General features: G+C 44.0%; 1 protein-coding gene across 4 annotated transcripts in view; it reads right to left on the bottom strand.

Annotated features, from left to right (window-relative positions):
• Positions 1-21,510, bottom strand: part of cdhr1a (cadherin-related family member 1a) — a 67,676-nt gene that overhangs the window by 8,733 nt on the left and 37,433 nt on the right. For 3 of the 4 annotated variants that reach the window (XM_078428663.1, XM_078428664.1, XM_078428662.1), the window contains 11 exons: positions 21,330-21,416; positions 19,184-19,300; positions 18,945-19,088; positions 17,786-17,864; positions 16,563-16,663; positions 15,400-15,603; positions 13,264-13,416; positions 12,627-12,791; positions 9,297-9,364; positions 4,614-4,842; positions 2,242-2,496 (listed from right to left, as the gene is read on the bottom strand). In XM_078428663.1, coding sequence (XP_078284789.1) covers positions 2,242-2,496; positions 4,614-4,842; positions 9,297-9,364; positions 12,627-12,791; positions 13,264-13,416; positions 15,400-15,603; positions 16,563-16,663; positions 17,786-17,864; positions 18,945-19,088; positions 19,184-19,300; positions 21,330-21,416 — 1,602 coding nt within the window. The remainder of the gene's footprint in view (positions 1-2,241; positions 2,497-4,613; positions 4,843-9,296; positions 9,365-12,626; positions 12,792-13,263; positions 13,417-15,399; positions 15,604-16,562; positions 16,664-17,785; positions 17,865-18,944; positions 19,089-19,183; positions 19,301-21,329; positions 21,417-21,510) is intronic. The other variant, XM_078428665.1, reaches the window with a different exon arrangement.

Here is a 21,510-nt window from a genome sequence, read left to right as displayed (position 1 = left end):
GTTAGCTCAGGATAACACTTGCCCACACCATACCTTGTAACACCAAACCACTCCTCGACTAAGAGCTCTAAACCCTTCACTGTTTGGTAGAGAAGTGAAAGAACATAATAATCTTCGAGGACTGCTTCCATCATTTGCAGAAAAACTAAACAATCTAGTTCACAAAGCTGCCTTCACAATATTTAAGATTTCAGTTATAAGAAATAAATTTCACTCATTCAATGAACATTTCCACATATTATTGGTTTCCATTTTAATTGTTATTATCTTATGCAATGAAACTGCACTGTTTAACTTTTACTTTCATAGAAATACAGTTTGGAACCAGGCCCTTCAGACCACCAAGTCCGTGCCAACCAATAATCACCTCATATACTAGCAGAATCCTACACACTAGGAGCAATGTACAATTTACAGAAGCCAATTCACCTACAATCCTGTATGTCTTTGGAAACTGGGGCACCCAGGGAAAACCCATGTGGTCACAGGGAGAACGTACAAACGCCAGGCAACAACTCTACCACTGCGCCACTGTGTCATCTTTAAGTTTTAAGTTAGGTAAGAAGGTGAAGTCTAATATGATTTGGAAAATGGCTTGACTCTACAATTAAACATAGCACATTGGAACTTCTTAGCTGTGGAGAAACAGTCACAGTCAATTTATAGAGGTATGTTTTTGTCAGATGAACTTTACTGGCTTTCTTTGAATAAATAATATAAGCAGGAGACCAGGGAATGTCTGTGGTTGTTCTTTAATTGCGCTTCCAAAAGTCAGTTGATGATAACTCTCACGAGGATCAGAAAACTAGCTGAGCGGCAACAGGCAAAGAGTTGGAATAATGAACAGCGACTCATATTGACAAAGAACTGTGCTGGGGACAAAATATCTTTCTAAATGAATATCATTGTATGCATTAAAGCAAATTTGGCTAATCTAATAAGTAAGAGAATTTCAAGTGTGCACTCATCTGTATTAGAGGGTAGTGCAGATCATCTGTATTGGAGGGTAGTGCCAGTTTCAGGTAGATTTGGAGGGTTGACATGGGGCTAGGATGGGGAGAGGATAGGAGATGATCTCAAGGACATCCAGGGTAGGATTTTACATATTTAAACTCCTAGCTTGCGTAAAACCGCAAGGAGCTGAATTTTCCAGTTCAAAGCTCCACATGTTCGTCAGGGAAAATAGAACCACCTGGATCTTTTTGATCTCACTTTTCCAGTTCACTTTTTAATTATGTCAAATGTGCGGATTGTGGAGACCCAGCGCGTGAACCTGCTGCTAATAAAGAAGATCTCGTCATCCACAGTACATGCGGCACGGTGGCGCAGCAGTAGAGTTGCTGCCTAACAGCGCCAGAGACCCGGGTTCAATCCTGACAAGCGGTGCTGTCTATACGGAGTTTGTACGTTCTCCCCGTGACCTGCGTGGGTTTTTCCCCGGGTGCTCCGGTTTCCTCCCACACTCCAAAGACGTGCAGGTTTATAGGTTAATTGGCTTAGTATAAATGTAAAATGGTCCCTAGTGTGTCGGATGGTGTTAGTGTGCGGGGATCGCTGATCGGCACAGACTCTGTATGCCGAAGGGCATGTTTCTGCGCTGTAGCTCTAAACTAAACTACTGGTGGAGCATGAGAAATCCTATTGCTGAGATGCACTGAGTTATAACATGTGCAGAGGTGTTAATTAACAGCAGTGGGAGCAATAGGTCCGCTGTTCGGTTACCTGTGAGTATCTGAGTAACCAGAGTCAGGCCCATTCAATAAATGGACAGGAAACCATCAGGAACACCATGTGCAGAAGTGCATCTCTGCCTAGGAAACAAATGATCCAACTTGCAAACTGAATTCATGCCCCAACAGGAACCTTTTTTGGATCACAGAGTCTAAAACAAAATTACCGATGCATGGAGAAGTTGATGGAAATGTTCTATCATTCAGATTGCTACCTTCCTGAAGTCTCTCGTCCTGCTAGGTTGCAGTATTTTATTCACGCTCATAAGTGATAGGAACAGAATTAGGCCTTTTGGCCCATCAAGTCTATGCCACCATTCAATCATGGCTGATCTATCTTCCCCTCTCAACCCCATTCTCCTGCCTTCTCCCCATAACCCCAGACACCACTACTAATCGAGAACATATCGATCTCTGCCCTAAAAATATCCATTGACTTGGCCTCTACGGCCTTCTGTTGCAATTAATTCTTGCATGGATCTTATGTACAACATCAGGAATGCACACTTACCTCCTCCGTGATGTCGATTCTCACCACCGCTGTGGTGCTGAAGGAAGGAGAGCCTCTGTCTTTAGCTTGCACCACCAGTGACCAGTGGTAGTCCCTGGTCTTGGTGATGTTTTGAATGACCTCCAGGGACCTGATGTAGGACTTCAACATGATCTCCCCCGTGGCTTGGTCAATGTCGAAGACATTGGCTGGGTCTGCTTGCATTATCGAGTAGTCCACAATGTTGTTCGGTTCCTCGGCATCCTCGTCTTTGGCCTGCGTTTAAACGTTTGGCTCAGGTGACTCAATTATTACTTCTCTCCAACACTCTCACAAGTAGCAGGGAGTAGGGGGATCCAGTGGAAATGGGAAACGGGTAAGAATGAGAAATGTTTTAGGTGGGCTGGGACTGAGCGGGCTGACAGGGTATTTAATTGAGGTACAAGGGACCTCAAGGGAGTAATTAGGAAAGACTTACTTCGCTTAATGGAGGGCCCAAAAAACCAGGGGAGTAGATGGGGTAGACAGTCAAAACCTTTTTCAATGGAGGAAATGTCAAACACTAGAGGCATGGTTTTAAGGTGAGAGGGGCAAAGTTTAAAGGAGATGTGCTGGGCAATGTGAGAAACTTGGCAGCATAATCAGCATGCTCTCCTTGTGCGACCATTTTGGTTTCCTTTCACATACCAAAGACCTGTAGTTGTTAGGTTAATTATCCGTTGTGGGTTACCTCCAGTTTATATCCGAGTGGTGGAATCAGGGAGCAGTCGATGGGAATGTGGTGAGAAAATGGGATTAGTGAGGGATTAGTGTAAATGGGTGTTTGATGACAAGGGCTCAATGGGCCATTGGGTCTGTTCTCATGAGTATGACTATCCATCAGGTTTTAAACCTACCCACTAAAGGGAACATTTTCACTCTGTCCACCCTATCTAATTCAGTCGCAATCTTGTATATTACTTAATCAAGATTTCTTTCATTAACTGGATTAGAAGTCCCCAGTTGATCCCCAAATCCTAGTCGCAGGTTCTGTTAACATCTGGTAACAGATAACATTAACACCAATGCCTTAATTGTAGAAGTAGTTGCTAATGCCCCATCCTCAGTGAAACAATAATCACAAGATGCCTCCAGATTTCTGACAATGGCACCATAGACAATAGGCAATAGGTGCAGGAGGAGGCCATTCGGCCCTTCGAGCCAGCACCGCCATTCAATGTGATCATGGCTGATCATTCTCAATCAGTACCCCGTTCCTGCTTTCTCCCCATACCCCCTGACTCTGCTGTCCTTAAGAGCTCTATCTAGCTCTCTCTTGAATGTATTCAGAGAATTGGCCTCCACTGCCCTCTGAAGCAGAGAATTCCACAGATTCACAACTCTCTGACTAAAAAAGTTTTTCCTCATCTCTGTTCTAAATGGCCTACCCCTTATTCTTAAACTGTGGCCCCTGGTTCTGGACTCCCCCAACATTGGGAACATGTTTCCTGCCTCTAACGTGCCTCCTGCCAGACACTGGGGCATGGATGAGGAAGCCTAGTACCAACCTCCATTCGGGTCGACCCGCGGTTGATGAGGGCACGGGGGAACCATTGTGAAAGGGGGAGGGGAAGAACAATGAAGGACCCGGTGTGGGGGGACCACCATGAGGGGGGGGGGGTGAGAACAAAGGAGGAACTGGCGGGGGTACTTTGTAACGTTGTCAGTGCCACTTATGTGGTGGCTATTTGTATACCTTGGATATGCAAGCAAATAATTTCACTGCGCCTTGCCACACGTGACAATAAAGTATTCCATTCCATTCAAGGATCATTTACAGCCCAGTCATTCCCTCTTTTCTACTCTCCCGTCGAGCAGTAGATACAAAAGTTTGAAAGCATGTACCACCAGATTCAGGAACAGCTTCTTACCTGCTGTTATCAGGCTGCTAAATGGTCCTCTATAAACAAGGGGGAATCCTGATCTGTCAACCTACCTCATAGGGGCCTTGTACTTTTTTAATATGCACTTTCCCTGTAATTATAATGCTATAACGCTGTCACACAATATTCTGCACTCTGTTTTTTTTTTCTCTTTGTACTATCTGTACTACAGCTTGATTTTACTCATGTATAGTATAATTTCACTGGAGAGCACTGTTTTTTCACTGTACCTCATGCATGTGACAATAGAAAAACAGTACCAATATATTTCCTCATTCTGCTAAAGCTCTGCCTACTGATTTAAACCCAGAGTCCTCTGCTCTGTGACACTTCATATTATTACAAGACAAACATATATAATTTGGGAGTTTTCCCCCAGAAAATGTAAGCTCTGTAAATTCTGATCTTATGCATCCATTTTCACACTCGGGAAAAACAAATGTAACACGCTATTTTGATCTGGTTGCATACCTCGACTTTTACAGGTGATCCAATAATCATAACCTTGTCCAGAAAGTGCTCATTAAATTCTGGATAGTGGTCGTTAACATCGAGAACTGTTACAAAGACCTCTGCCAAGCTGTGTTTGCCTTCCACATCATCTGCTCTGATGTGAAAGTTGTACTTGAACTGTTCTTCGGCATCCAGCACAGCCCAGGGCTGAGTGTAAATAACTCCAGTGCTTGGGTGAATCAGAAATCTGTAAAGCAAGAATGCAAGAAAATAATGCTAAACATTAATTCCCTCTACAACACAAACTTTCATGGAGTCATAGAGCACAAAAATAGGCCATTCAGCCCACTTGCCCATGCCGACCACGATGCCCCATCTACGTTAATACCACCTGCCTGCATTTGGTCCATATTCGTCTAAACCTTTCCTATCCATGTACTTGTCCAAATATCTTTTAAAATGTTGTGATAATACCTACCTCAACTACCTCCTCTGGCAGTGCCTTCCAAATACCCACCACCCTTTATGTGAATATGTTGCCCCTTAGACTCCTATTAAATCTTTCCTCTCGCACCTTAAATCTATATCCTCTGGTTCTTGATTCTTCTACTCTGGGTAAAAGGCTCTGTGCATTTACCCTATCCATTCCCCGCATGATCTTATACACAATTGCTGAAGGAACCGAAGACAGACACAAAAAGCTGGAGTGACTCAGCCGGACAGGCAGCATCTCTGGAGAGAAGGAATGGGTGACGTTTTGGGTTGAGACCCTTTCTTCAGTGGGTTAGGCAGCATCTGTGGAGGAAATGGATAGGTGATGTTTCAAGTCTTCAGATGGGTCCCGATCCATCACCTGTCCATGTTGGGCGGCACGGTAGCGCAGCGGTAGAGTTGCTGCTTTACAGCGAATGCAGCGCCGGAGACTCAGGTTCGATCCTGACTACGGGTGCTGCACTGTAAGGAGTTTGTACGTTCTCCCCGTGACCTGCGTGGGTTTTCTCCGAGATCTTCGGTTTCCTCCCACACTCCAAAGACGTACAGGTATGTAGGTTAATTGGCTGGGTAAATGTAAAAATTGTCCCTAGTGGGTGTAGGATAGTGTTAATGTACGGGGATCGCTGGGCGGCACGGACTTGAAGGGCCGAAAAGGCCTGTTTCCGGCTGTATATATATGATATGATATGAGATGCTGCCTGACCTGCTGAGTTTCTCCGGCACTGTGTGTTTTGCTCAAGATTCGAGCATCTGCAGTTGCTCGTGTCTTCATTCCCGCCGCCCTTCAACAGTGGTTGAACTGCTTGTCATCTACAAGGTACTCTGATGGCATCTCCTAAACCCATGATCCCTACCACCTTAAAGGTCCCAGCAGACGACTGACTGCTGGTACCCCTCCAAATCAAATAATACACTGATTGTACTGTGGTGTTGCATTTAATGTTCCTGTAAAGCTACAGCAAGTAAGAATCTTATTATTCTGGTCCTGGTTAATAATTAAACATGCTTGATCATTCTCAGATGTTGTCAGGGATGCAAATGGAACCATGCAGTGTAGCTGAGTGCCCACTAGGTGGAGAGCTAATGCCACAGGCACAGATGCATCCAGTTCAAATCTGATTTAAAAACAAATATTTATTAAAAAAGCTGATAAAAGTGCTCAATTTTTACAATATTACTCTGAAATTACAGCAACATAGATGTTTGATAAAGAGTGCCATTATTGCGCCATTGATCAAACAATGATGTCAGTTATTTTTGCAACTTAATCAATGACACCAGTGTTCAGTTTAGATTATTGTCACGTGTACCGAGGTACAGTGAAAAGCTTTTGTTGTGTGCTAACCAGTCAGCAGAAAGACAATACATGATTACAATCGAGCCAGTTACAGTGTACAGATGCATGACAAGGGAATAGAAACATAGAAACATAGAAAATAGGTGCAGGAGTAGGCCATTCAGCCCTTCGAGCCTGCACCGCCATTCAATATGATCATGGCTGATCATCCAGCTCCGTAACCTGTACCTGCCTTCTCTCCATACCCCCTGAACTCTTTAGCCATAAGGGCCACATCTAACTCCCTCTTAAATATAGCCAATGAACTGGCCTCAACTACCTTCTGCGGCAGAGAATTCCACAGACTCACCACTCTCTGTGTGAAGAAATGTTTTCTCATCTCGGTCCTAAAAGACTTCCCCCTTATCCTTAAGCTGTGACCCCTGGTTCTGGACTTCCCCAACATCGGGAACAATCTTCCCGCATCTAGCCTCTCCAACCCCTTTAGAATTTTATATGTTTCAATAAGATCCCCCCTCAGTCTTCTAAATTCCAGCGAGTATAAGCCCAGTCTATCCAGTCTTTCTTCATATGAAAGTCCTGCCATCCCAGGGATCAATCTGGTGAACCTTCTCTGTACTCCCTCTAAGGCTAGAATGTTTTTCCTCAGATTAGGAGACCAAAACTGTACACTATACAGTTTAACGTTTAGTGCAAGGTAAAGCCAGCAAAGTCTGATCAAGGATAGTCCCATGGTCACCAATGAGGTAGATAGTAGTCCAGCACTGCTCTCTGGTTGTGGTAGGATGATACAGTTGCCTGATAACAGCTGGGAAGAATCGGGCTCAAATCAAAATGACTCAGGCCCCACTGAGTGTCCACAGACATGGTGCAGCTTCAAGCTGAACAAAGATCTGCTGCAAATGGTCCTCACAATAAATGTGTTGGCCTGTTAAATGACTGGGAAAACGATTCTGATGTTCAATGTAACTTGACCGTTGGAAATCGAACAGTGTTCCCGTCCCATAAATTCTGTGGCTACGTACAGGAAGTTAAATAACCTCGTGACTCCCAAACCCTTCTGCGATCTATAAGTTGCAAGGAGGCGGAGTGTGATGGAACATTCTCCTGACTGAGTGCAACTCTCACAATCTGTCTGAAGAAGGGTCTCGACCCGAAACGTCACCCATTCCTTCTCTCCAGAGATGCTGCCTGACCCGCTGAGTTACTCCCAGCATTTTGCGATACCAACTCTCACAACAATCAGTCTGACCCGAAACGTCACCTATCCATGTTCTCCAGGGATGCTGCCTGACCCCGCTGAGTTACTCCAGCACTTTGTGTCTTTGTTTTGTAAACCAGCATCTGCAGTTCCTTGTTTCTATCAAGAAACTCAACAGCATCTAGGCCAAAGATAGACACAAAAAGCTGGAGTAACTCAGCAGGACAGGCAGCATCTCTGGAGAGGAATGGGTGACGTTTTGGGTCGAGACCTTTTTTCAGACTGGTTAGGAATAAGGGAAACGAGAGATATAGACAATGATGTGGAGAGATAAAGAACAATGAATAAAAGAAATGCAAAAAGTAACGGTGATAAAAAAAACCAGGCCACTGTTAGCTGTTTGTAGGGTGAAAACGAGAAGCCTGTCCTGCTGAGTTACTCCAGCTTTTGGTGTCTATCTTCGGCTTAAACCAGCATCTGCAGTTCCTAGCTACACACAGCATCAAGGTGAAAGCAGTCTTGACTAACATCCCACCTATCACCTGAATCAGACTCAATCCAGCTACCATGCAGGGCGTGCCTTCTGTAAAAGGCACTGCAGTTACTTCCAAAGACTGCTTCAAAAGAGACGTCCAAACTCAGATGGACACAAAATGCTGGAGTAACTCAGCGGGTCAGGCAGCATCTCTGGAGAGAAGGAATGGGTGACGTTTCGGGTCGAGACCCTTCTTCAGACTGAGAGTCGGGGGAAAGGGAAATGGGAACTCAGCCTCAGCTAACCGGGATAGACACATCACCACATCTACTCACCCTTCAAAACCAGACAACTTGCCTTTGACATTCACAAACATTCAAAAAGATTCAAATCCTATTGAGAGGTCGGCCAGGCTAGGACTCTGTTCCTTGGAGCGCAGGAAGCTGGCGGGGTGATCACATGGAGGTGCATAAAATCATGAGGGGAATAGATAGGGTGGATGTCTCTTTACCAGGGTAGGGGAATCAAGAACAAGAGGACATTGGTTTGAGGTTAGAGGGGAAAGATTTAATAGAAACCTGAGGGTGGTGGGTATATGGAACGGGCTGCCAGAGGAGGTAGTTCAAGCAGATAATGTAACATTTCAAAGACCGAGACACAAGGAACTGCAGATGCTGGTTTAAAAAAATATATTTAAAAGACTTAAAAGAGTTGGAAAGGTTTAGAGGCATAGGGGCCAAACACAAGCAAATGGAAGTAGCGTAAGTGGGGTATGGTGGTTGGCATGGAAGAGTTGGGCAGAAGTATGATTATATAGAAACATAGAAAATAGGTGCAGGAGGAGGCCATTTGGCCCTTCGAGCCAGCACCGCCATTCATTATGATCATGGCTGATCATCCACAATCAGTAACCCGTGCCTGCCTTCTCCCCATATCCCTTGATTCCACTAGCGCATAGAGCTCTATCTAACTCTCTTTCAAATTCATCCTGTGAATTGGCCTCCACTGCCTTCTGTGGCAGAGAATTCCACAAATTCACAACTCTCTGGGTGAAAAAGTTTTTTCTCACCTCAGTTTTAAATGGCCTCCCCTTTATTCTTAGACTGTGTGGCCCCTGGTTCTGGACTCCCACTTGTGATACTAATCCACTCTGTGCTTCAGTTTCATTTATCTTTAGGCATGGGAACTGTCCCATTCAATCCGACAGCTACTTCGAGGGATAATATTACTTACAAATCTGCTCCTGCCCCATGTATTGAGTACTTGACTTCTCCCCACATTTCCGAGTCAGGGTCGTTTGCCTAAGAAGATAAACAAAATCCAGATGAATGACAAAGTGCTTTCTACATCATCACTTGTTTGGTTGGTTATTTACTCATCTATTGTAAAAATAATAACACAAGATTTGGCAACATCAGAAGACAGTTGCTCAAGATATCGGAACATAGAACACAGAACTTGATTAGTGCGGGTGTCAAGGGTTATGGGGAGAAGGCAGGAGAATGGGGTTAGGAGGGAGAGATCGATCAGCCATAATTGAATGGCGGAGTAGATTTGATGGGCTGAATGGCCTAATTTTACTCCTATCTCTTATGATCATGATCTTATGAGAACAGTACAGCACAGGAACAGACCCTTCGGCCTACGATGTCTATGCCGAACATGATGCCGTTAAACTAAGATCCTCTGCCACTATGGTCCATGTTCTTCCATTCACAGCATATCTATATGCCTATCTAAAAGCCTCTTAAACACCACTACAGTTGATCCTCAACTTACGATGGGGTTACATTCTGATAAACCCATCGTAAACCGAAAATATCGTGAGTCGAGAATGCATTTAATACACCTGATCACGTGACCGGACATGAGCTGCGACTCGCTGCCGTTGCCCAGCGTTTGCACAGTCGTAAAGTCGAAATATCGTAAGTCGAAGCATCGTAAGTAGAGGAGCATCTACATTGTATCTGCCTCCACCACTACTACTGGCAGCGTGTTCCATGTGACCACCACCTTCTGTGTAAAAAACGTTCCCAGCTGGACTGTTCGCTTGTCGATAATTTCAGCCCAACATTTTCATCTGCCTAGTCCAGCAGCATTGACGGATGCAAATAGGAATAGCTCTGAGGAACATGCTTACTTTGAGAGCTGGCTACCAACATGAGAGGGATTTGTATGGAAGAAGAACCAATTTAAACTGATAGGCTTGCTTACACGTTGGAAGTCTCTTCCACAACAATGGGAGCAGAGCTGTGATATTTTGAAGGCGGTGTTAGACCGATACTGGATAAGCAAGAAAATGAATATAACATGGGTAGATAAGGGCGTGGAGCTGAGATGTAGAATCAGATCAGCCTGGAGTAATCACAGGAAAACACAATAGACCGCAATGCTGGAATCTTGAGCAAAGAACAAAATGCCAAAGGAACTGAGCAGGTTAGACAGCATCTGAGGAGGGAAATTGAAAGGTGACATTTTGGGTTGGGCCCCTTCGTCAGATCTTAATCTTGAAGGGGTGAGTGGCTAGTTAATCACGTTTATATATTTAGGAAGGAACTGCAGATGCTGGTTTGTACTAATGTGGAGATCTGTCCTTTTTCTTTGCTTCAGCCACTAGACTCCGCATGGGCTTTGCAGCATTGTGTGCTAGGTTAAAGCACATGCTTGAGGCTCTCTCTTTCTCACACACCTGCTTGAGGCTACGTAATCACAAAAATGCTGAGCTTGCAAAATGTTGAAGGTCTAAAGAAGGGTCTCCATCCAATAGGTCACCTGTTCCTTCTCTCCAGAGATGCTGCCTGTCCCGCCCGCTGAGTTACTCCAGCATTTTGTGTCTATCATGTTTATATGTTGCTGGATTAAGAACGCAGAAGTCAAACATTTAAACTTCACCAAAAGAAAATTGGGCAATTTGTAGCTATACCCAGACAATAATCTCGATACCTGTTGTGTTGTTGGGTATAAACACCTCAGGGATGGAAACCTGCCACAGCTATCTGGTCTAGTCTACTTGCTGCTCCTGTTATACCACATGGTTGCCTCAGACTGCCTCCGAGCAATGAGGGATAGGCAATACTTTGCGAAATTGGGGTGGCAACGTGGCACAGCTGCCTTACAGCGCCAGAGACCCGGGTTCGATCCAGACCACAGTTGCTGTCTGTGCAGAGTTTGTACGTTCTCCCCGTGACCTGCGTGGGTTTCCTCCGAGATCTTCGGTTTCCTCCCACACTCCAAAGACGTACAGGTTTGTAGGTTAATTGACTTGGTCAAAATGTAAAAATTGTCCCTAGTGTGTGTAGAATAGTGTCAATGTGCGGGGATCGCTGGTCGGTGCGGACTCAATGGGCCAAAGGGCCCGTTTCCGCACTGTATCTCTAAACTAAACTAAACTAAACTAATCTAGCCAATGATATTGACAACCCAAGAACAAGAAGTAAATAGTTGGTGAAACGAGGAATTAGTTCTTGAGCAGAAGGGTTTGAAGATTCTGAAGAAGGGTTCCGACCCGAATCGTCAGATATTCCTTTTCTCCAGAGATGCTGCCTGACCCGCTGAGTTATTTCAGCACTTTGTGTCATTACTTTTTTAGCACTGTTTCAACATAAGATCACCAAGGCTTCCTTGCTGCGCGGCAGTATCTGTAACTCAGGGACTGGGGAAAGAGACCCAGCTGGAAATGGCACAGAGAAGATTTACAAGGATGTTGCCAGGACTAGAGGGTGTGAGCTATAGGGAGAGGTTGAGTAGGCTGGGGTTCTAGTCCCTGGAGCGCAGAAGGATGAGGGGTGATCTTATAGAGGTGTATAAAATTATGAGAAAAATAGATTGGGTAGATACACAGAGACTCTTGCCCAGCGTAGAGGAATCGAGGACCAGAGGACATAGGCTTAAGGTGAAGGGGAAAATATTTAATAGGAATCTGAGGGGTAACTTTTTCACACAAAGGGTGATGGGTGTATGGAACAAGCTGCCATAGGAGGTAGTTGAGGCTGGGACTATCCCAACGTTTAAGAAACAGTTAGACAGGTACATGGATGGGACAAGTTTGCAGGGATATGGACCAAACGCAGGCAGGTAGGACTAGTGTAGCTGGGACATGTTGGACGGTGTGGGCAAGTTGGGCCGAAGGGCCTGTTTCCACACTGTATCACTCTGTGACTCTATGACCCAGCGTTCATAACAATGTGCTTTTGATAGCTGCTCCCAACATTTACGTTATGTCCCAAGGCAATCAACCGAGTGGATCAAAAAGCACAGGCAGGATTGATGAATGAAGCTGAGGGGAAGTTAAGGCACAGGTCACAGGGTTTTGGGTGAACATGTATGTACAAAGTGGGATGTTAGTTAGGGAAGTGCACTGAGAGGTTTTGCTCATTATCCAGGCAGATCATATCACTCATGAATACACATAAATACACAGGTTGTGCAAAAGAGAAAATAAATAGCGTGCAGAAAGTGCCACAACGAGGTAAATTCGGTACGGTTTAGCTGGCTTTCAACTGCAGAGCTATCAGTTTATGTACAAGAGAGGTGTTCAAGAATGCAGCATAAACACAGACTTACTGAGACACAGATAACAGGAGAACCCCCTGGTGAGTTTTCAGGAATCCGCGCGACGTAGAATTCCGATGTGAATTTGGGAGTGTTGTCGTTGGTGTCCACGATGTGAACGATAATGTCGGCTGTCGAATTGAACCGTTCTGGTGTATCCGATTCAACAGCAAGGAGCTGAGAGGAGGAGAGAAGCATGTTCACTGAAGATCACGTTGACAAGAGCAGTCCAGGGAATTACAGAAGGGTTACATTGAGGTCCAGTGAAAAGAACAAAAAAGCCTTTCGCTGTACCTCGGTACACCTGACAATAAACTACACCAAACCAAAGTAAATTAAACCAAACTAAACTAAACTACACTAAACTAAATTAAAGTAAACTATTGCAGAAGGAAGTCAAAGAGGTATTATGGAATTTAGAATTACACAGTAGTGACACAGGCCCTTGGGCCACTGAGTCCCTGTTTGACTATCAAGTACTCATTTTACTAAACCGATGCTAATCCCATTTTATTCTCCCCATACCCTCATCTATCCCCCTCCTCCCCCCTCTTCTCTTCCAGGAGAAGCAGTCCCAGCCTCCCCATTCTCCCCTTATAACTGAAACACTCCATGTTTACATTCAACAGAGATCTCGAGACTCACATACCTGAAAAGTAAACATTTGGGATTTCTCGTAGTCAATGGCGGTCGAGTTCTCCACTATTAGTGTGACTTGGGCTTCACTCAGGACCGTTTGGGGAATGACTCGGAATCGTCCACCAGCGCCCACCAACACGAGGGTAAATTGTGCGTTTGCCCCCTGACGCAGAAATAAAGATTTATTACAGATGTGTTTGCTCTCCATTAAATGGTGCAGAGATCCTGTTCCTAGGAAGATGTTTGGCAAAATCTTTTCTAGCATTGCTTCCTTGGAATGGAAGAAAATGTTCAAGGTCTCTACACGAGTTCAATCAAAACTGCTAGGAGGTGCCATGGTAAATGTGATTATATCTAATATTTGTGAGAATTGATAAATAGTTCAGTAAAATGGTTTGGTTAAGAATTAGGAGGAGCAGGATAAACAGGAGCTCCAGTCTTTACTAACTCTATGTCCCTGTCTGATTCTATGTGCTTTAATTGCCTTGGTATCGAAGAATCTAGAACACTGAGTCTGTTTCATATATATGAAAGGGGTTGACTATCATAATGTCTTTTTATCACACTAACAATTCAAGATTCACCTCTCAAGCTGAATGTCCGTTAAAAGAATTTAAAATGGCAAATCTAAACCAGATATCTATTGTCCATAGAGTTGCTATTGTTGAGTCAAACAAGGAAATCTTCAGTGCAACATTTTCAATTAACTTGCCAACATACTGTAATTCAATTTCTCGCTGTTGGTGAATCATACATCATTGAAACAGTGTTGGCCTCAGTGGTTCATGCTGAACAGATTTTACAACTGATTGCGTGGGAGAGAATGTGGATGATACTATCAGGAATGGAAAATCGTGAATAAAAGGAAAGATCGGGTTGGCTAAGGATGTTTTTTTTTTGAACTGGGGATATTGGGGTGAGATGTAATTATGGTATATTTGAGAAGACTAGACAGAATGGCAGAAGATAGGACAGTTCGGGGAAACTTTTGTAACTTTGGCGGCACCAGAAACGTTTTAGTTTAGTTTAGAGATACATCATGAAAACAGGCCCTTCGGCCCACCGGGTCCGTGCCGACCAGCGATCCCTAATCTTCAGGGCTCCAGACAAAGAATTGGAAATGGAATTGGAATAAATTGCTGTTTTAGCCAGCTTTGATATTGTGGTGATCTTCTGTGCATGAATGTCTATTTGGTTGATGCAAACCCAAATGGGCACATTTTATTTTATTTAAAATTTGAAGATTTGCAGAGAAATATTAAGAGTATTGGATACCCTTGTTCACAACTTATATCCCTAATCTATAACTGATCTAATCGGTTCGAAGGGCTGAATGGCATACTCCTGGACCTATTCTTCTATGTTTCTATGTTCTATCTGTATCTAATCTGTAAATGAGGCAATTTTAGCACTGATTGTGAAGTTACGATTGATAACTTACTAGTGAGCATTCTCAACAGTAGGAGAATGAAGTGACTGAGATAATCTGGCCCTTTCAATGTAAAACAATAAACCTATACTGCATTTACATCAGTCATTGAATAACAGAGGAATGCAAAATAAAAATTTAAACCAGTAGATGGCAATATATCCATGAAATAAGTTCAAGCTTATAGGATCTTATAGAAACATATAAAATTCTTAAGGGGTTGGAGAGGCTAGATGCGGGAAGATTGTTCCCGATGTTGGGGAAGTCCAGAACCAGGGGTCACAGCTTAAGGATAAGGGGGAAGTCTTTTAGGACCGAGATGAGAAAACATTTCTTCACACAGGGAGTGGTGAGTCTATGGAATTCTCTGCCACAGAAGGTAGTTGAGGCCAGTTCATTGGCTATATTTAAGAGGGAGTTAGATGTGGCCCTTGTGGCTAAAGGGATCAGGGGGTATGGAGAGAAGGCAGGTACAGGTTACTGAGCTGGATGATCAGCCATGATCATATTGAATGGCAGTGCAGGCTCGAAGGGCCAAATGGCCTACTCCTGCACCTATTTTCTATGTTTCTATGTTTCTAAGCTAGCTGTTGCATAAGTTTAGACAAAAAATTACTCTGCAGACCTCCACAAATGAGGCTTTCATTCAGTGTTGCTGGTGATGGCTTAGTCAGTGACAGGGTGCATTTCACTTGGCTGTAAAACAAGTAGGCCAACCTGATCAGAGTCGTTCACTGTTATTTTCAGTCCACGTAGTATCTCTCCCTCTGGTGGGTGCTCCAGCAGTGTGATCTCGAATTGCGACTGGGGTCCGTGCTCGCCGTAGAAGGTGGGCCGATGGTTGTTGAGGTCCACCACTTGGATTGTCACCATGGCTGTCATAAACGCCAGCATGTCAACCTCAGGGCTGACTTCTGAAGCCTTGTGCAAAACACAGGGAATATACTTCATGAATTACATCTGGGCGATCGTTTTTTTGTTGTTTTTGAATAACACTGTCTGCGATTGCCGGTGGATGTAGGACTGTGGGATGGAATAATAGATGATATAACCAATTTGTGCCCACCTGCCTCAGGTGCTAGAACATTAAACAGTGAAGATGGATCATAGAACTGTGCAGCACACGAACAGACTCTTTGGCCCACAATTTATGTTAAAGACATTTGGACAGCTACATGGATAGGAAAGGTAATAGGGGGATATGGGCCAAATGCAGACACATGAGACTAGCTTAGATGAGGCAGGGATGTGTTGGGCCAACGTGCCTGTTTCCGTGCTGTATGACTCTATGTCTGTGCTGAACATGATGCCAATACCATAAGGTGATTGTCAGAAAGGGCTTGAACTATGCTGGACATTTGCTCTTGTCAATGTAAATGGGAGGGACAATCTAGAACTGTGGGCACCTAATTTCCTAATTCATAGTTTATACACATGCGTTTTCCACTTGAGATGCCAACTCATGCAATCACCTCACAGACACCCAGATATCTTTATGAAAAAGCGAGACAGAACATTACATACAACCGGTTGAGGCATTAAATATAAGGGCAAACAGTGTCTCAGGTTGACCATCAGTTCCTATTCCTACTCATAGTATAAGAAAATAACTGCAGATGCTGGTACAAATCGATTTATTCACAAAATGCTGGAGTAACTCAGCAGGTCAGGCAGCATCTCGGGAGAGAAGGAATGGGTGACGTTTCGGGTCGAGACCCTTCTTCAGACTGATGTCGGGGGTGGGACAAAGTTGTCCCACCCCCGACATCAGTCTGAAGAAGGGTCTCGACCTGGAACGTCACCCATTCCTTCTCTCCCGAGATGCTGCCTGACCTGCTGAGTTACTCCAGCATTTTGTGAATAAACCTATTCCTACTCACCTGAACTAATAGTTTGTAAACATCCTTCTGAAGATGTTCTGTACTTTGCAGAAGAGTGATGATCCCACTTGTATCATTTATTTCAAAGGATCCATCGTTGCCTGATAACAAGATCAAAAGTAAGTGTCCCCAATTCAGGAAAAATCCATGTTTCATACTTTACAGTCATACAACAATTTAGATTTACAAGGATGTTGCCAGGACTCGAGGCCTGAGCTAAGGGAAGAGGTCGAGCAGGCTAGGACTTTATTACTTAGAGCACAGGAGGATGCGGTGTGAGGTATATACACTGTAAGAGCAACAGACTGTATATAGAGATGTATAAGATCATGAGGAGAATAGATCGGGTAGATGCACTTAATCTTTTGCCCAGTGTAGGGGAATCGAAAACCAGGAAACATAGGTTAAAGATGAAAGGTGAAAGATTTAGTAGGAACCTGGGGGGCAGCTTTTGTACACAGAGGGTGGTGGGTATATGGAATGAGCTGCCGGAGGAGGTGGTTGAGGCAGGTTCTATCATAAAGTTTAAGAGACATTGGGACAGGTACATGGATAGGATAGATTTAGAGGACTATAGGCCAAGCAGAGGCGGGTGGAACTAGTGTGGATGGGGCAGGTTGGTCGGCATGGGCAAGTTGAGCTGAAGGCCTGTTTCCACGATGTATGACTCCGTGACTCTATCACTCTATAACATGAAGCCCAACTTGCCCACGCCGACCAAGATGCATCAACAAATCTAGTTCCACATTTGGCCCATGTCCATCTAACCCTTTCCTATCCATGTACCTGTCCAAGTGTCTGTTAAATGTTGTAATAATTACCGATGTTATCATGAAATTTGTTGTAAATTTTTTTACAATTAAATTTATATCCCTGTCAATATTCCCTATCTCTGGTTGAGGGCACTCACAAGTCATTGTTTTCAAACTCAGGATTCATTCACCAAAAAGGCCACATTGCTGACCCATTCCATGACTCCATGAAGTCCAAAAAGGAAAAGAAAACCCAACATTTCTGAATATTGTGACTGTAGACATGACCCAGTTGGCTGGGTCTAAAAGGCTGACGTGTAGGAAAAAAAACCTGGAGATGCAAACGTCACCCATTCCTTCTCTCCCGAGATGATGCCTGACCCGCTGAGTTACTCCAGCATTTTGTGCCTACCAGCCAGGGCTTACAACAGAAACAACAATAGAGATATTTCTCTTGTGATATTCCCTTACCATGTGCAATCGAGTAACGGATCGGGTTCGGGATCCCCCTGTCTCCATCGTAAGCCACCGCACTAAATATTTCTGAACCCTGGAAGTAAAATCGAACTATGTAAACTGCTTACGACTCCACAGTGTGATTACAGTGAGTAGCATCTACAGAATACACTGCAGTTCCCCAGGTTACTACAATAGCACCACCCAATCTTTCCCTTCAAGGATAAGGATAGCAGGCACATGGGAACAACATCACCACCTCAAGGTGGTACAGTGAATCAGCTGCTAGGCCTGCTGTCTCATAGCCTCAGATACCCGTGTTCGATCCTGACCTTGGATGCACTGTATGTAGAGTTTGCACGTTCTCCCTGTGACCACATGGGTTTCTTCTACGCAATACGGTTTTCTCCCACATATCAAACACGTGCTGGTTTGTAGGTTAATTGGCCGCTGGATGTGAAAGTGGGACAGCATAGAACATATAAAATTCTTAAGGGGTTGGAGAGGCTAGATGCGGGAAGATTGTTCCCGATGTTGGGGAAGTCCAGAACCAGGGGTCACAGCTTAAGGATAAGGGGGAAGTCTTTTAGGACCGAGATGAGAAAACATTTCTTCACACAGAGAGTGGTGAATCTGTGGAATTCTCTGCCACAGAAGGTAGTTGAGGCCAGTTCATTGGCTATATTTAAGAGGGAGTTAGATGTGGCCCTTGTGGCTAAAGGGATCAGGGGGTATGGAGAGAAGGCAGGTACAGGTTACTGAGCTGGATGATCAGCCATGATCATATTGAATGGCGGTGCAGGCTTGAAGGGCCGAATGGCCTACTCCTGCACCTATTTTCTATGTTTCTAACTAGTGTGAACTGTTGGCTGGCGTTGACTTGGTGGGCCGAAGGGCCTGTTTTCCTGCTGTATCTTTGAATCGAAGCAAAAGCTTTTCACTGTACCCCGGTACACGTGACAATAAATGAAACTGAAAGAGCAAACCCAGCTCGGTTAGGAAATATATCACCTTTGGCTCAACGTCATTGGGGCTAAATCCTGGAACTCACTTCCAAACGTAACTGTGGCTCAAGAAGACAACTCATCTTCTCCGGCTCAGTTAGGAATGGACAACCTACATCCTAAGAATGAAGGAATAAAAGTGGTGCGATTGGGAAAAAACAATAACTTACAGGCTCTGTGTCTTCATCCACATATCCAAAATATGGGGTGCCAGTGAATACAGGAGGGGTGTCCTGGACATCTTCAATGTTAATTGTTACTGTGGCAGTTGATGAGCAGATCTGATACTTTCCTTTGTGTTTCCCCCCACCATCCTGTGAGAAAGGTGAAATAAAAATGCATTCCCGTGCAGAAATTGGGATTTCCCTGAGTCTTATTTTCCCCACCTGCTGTAAAGTTGTCGGCTTACCTTTGTGATCACAGTGACAAAATGAGCCCTGGATTTCTCGAAATCTAAGGTTGCGCTCGGCTTTATTCGAATAACTCCACTGTATCGGTCAACGGAAAATTTGCTTTTGCGCATGTTCTGATAGGAGTCAAAGCAAGGGGAGGAAATAAACTTAGAGAGCAGATCAAACAACGAACATCTAAAGTCTTCGGTGAAGAGCAGGAAGTGATATCTTTAAGAACAAGACCAAGTGCTTAACATTGACAAGAAACAATTATTATGTAACATCATGAAACATCAGAAACCAGAGAATACTGGAAATGCTTAGTAGATTGGGCAGCATCTGTGCAGAGAGAGTGAAACAGGTTCATTGTTGCAGGTTGTATCATCTACTGTAAGACATCCACAATGTTTAGCTCATCTGCTTTTAGTTTTACTTTTTTGTTTATAGATACAGCGAAGAAAAGGGCCCTTCAGCCCACCGAGTCCGCACCGACCAACGATCCCCGCACATTAACACTACCCTTTACACACTAGGGACAATTTACACTTATACCAAGTATATAAACTCAAGCCAATTAACCTAGAAACCTGTACGTCTTTGGAGTGGGAGGAAACGGAAGATCTCGGAGAAAACCTACGCAGTCACGGGGAGAATGTACAAACTCCGTTTTCTCTCACAGTTGCTGCCTCATCTGCTGAATATCTGTCCTTATCTTCTGGTTTTATTTAAGCCTCTTGTTTCTTGCTTTTAATTTAGTGGAAACAAAAATGTTGGTATAGAAAATTATAAAATGAGAGCCATGTTTTTGTAAATAACAAAACAGAAAGTACTGGAGGAACTCAATGGGCCAAGCAGCATCTTTGGAGGGAATTTGACAGGTGACGTTTCAGGTTGGAAGCCTTCTTCTGAAGAAGCGGCCTGACCAGAAACATCACCCATCCAATACCTCCCCCCCAGATGCTGCCCGACCCGCTGAGTTCCTCCAGCGCTTTACGTTCTGCTCAAGATTCCAGGTTCTCCAGTTTCTCTTATCTCCATGGTTTTGTAGATGAGGCTTTCCAGTTGAGATGTTAAACTAAGATCCCATTTTTCAATAATGCTGACATTAAAGATCACCGGACACCATTTTGAAAACGAGAGACAAAACCTGCCCTCAATCAACATCTCCAAAAAAAACCAAATCTTTATCACATTATTTTGTCTGGAAGTTTATTGGTTTATTGGTTGGTATATTGGTTGGTATATTGGTTGGTATATTGGTTGCCAAAATTCCTTCATTAAAAATATGACATATATTAAAAATGTAAAAGTCAATGGATATTTTTAAGCTGGAGATTGACGGATTCTTGTTCAGTGCGGGTGTCAGGAATTATGAGAAGACAGGAGAATGGGGTTGAGAGGGAATTCTCTGCCACAGAAGGCAGTGGAGGCCAATTCACTGGATGTTTTCAAGAGAGATTTAGATATAACTCCTGGGGCTAATGGAGTCAGGGGGTATGGGGAGAAAGCAGGAACAGGGTGCTGATTTTGGATGATCTGCCATGATCACATTGAATGGCGGTGATGGCTCGAAGGGCCGAATGTTCTATTCCTGCACCTATTCTCTATGTTTCTATGAAAGAAAGATTAGCCATGATTGAATAGCGGAGCAGACTTGATGGGCTGAATGGCCTAATTCTGCTCCTAGAATTTGTGAACATATGCATCTAAGCTAGTTCTATTTACCTGCATTTGACGTATCCCTTCAAACTTTTTCTATACCTGGTCAAATATCTTTTAAATGCTGTAATGGCATCCATTTCTACCACTTCTCTGGTAGGTCGTTCCACATTTCAACCACTCCCTGAATGACAACCTTCCTCTAGCAGGCCCACCTTTTCTCTCATGTTTTCAAGAGAGTTGGATTTAGCTCTTTGGGCTAACGGAATCAAGGGATATGGAGAGAAAACAGGAACAGGGTACTGATTTAGGATGATTAGCCATGATCATATTGAATGGTGGTGCTGGCTCGAAGGGCCGAATGGCCTACTCCTGAACTGTACACATTATTCTCAGGGTGGAAATTCCTTCCACAACTTCCCACAGTGACCTAGGGTACATTTGACCAGCTCCCTCCTTACATTTCTTTTAATTCATTGCAGCCCCTTTGTTAGAAAGACCAACCTGAAGAAAGTAGGTGACACTGCCACCAGATCCATTGTCTTTGTCCACTGCAGAAACCTTGAAGATACTGGCTCCAGGTGGTGCGTTCTGTCCAGGCCCGGAAACAATAAGCATTAATTGTCAAACGCCTTTGTAATAAATACTTGTCCTCTTCTAACTGAGGAATCCCAAACTTTGAACA

Source organism: Rhinoraja longicauda, chromosome 35, assembly GCF_053455715.1.
Source record: "Rhinoraja longicauda isolate Sanriku21f chromosome 35, sRhiLon1.1, whole genome shotgun sequence".
Classification (NCBI taxonomy): Eukaryota; Metazoa; Chordata; class Chondrichthyes; order Rajiformes; family Arhynchobatidae; genus Rhinoraja; species Rhinoraja longicauda.
This window is presented reverse-complemented; position numbering and strand designations above follow the sequence as displayed.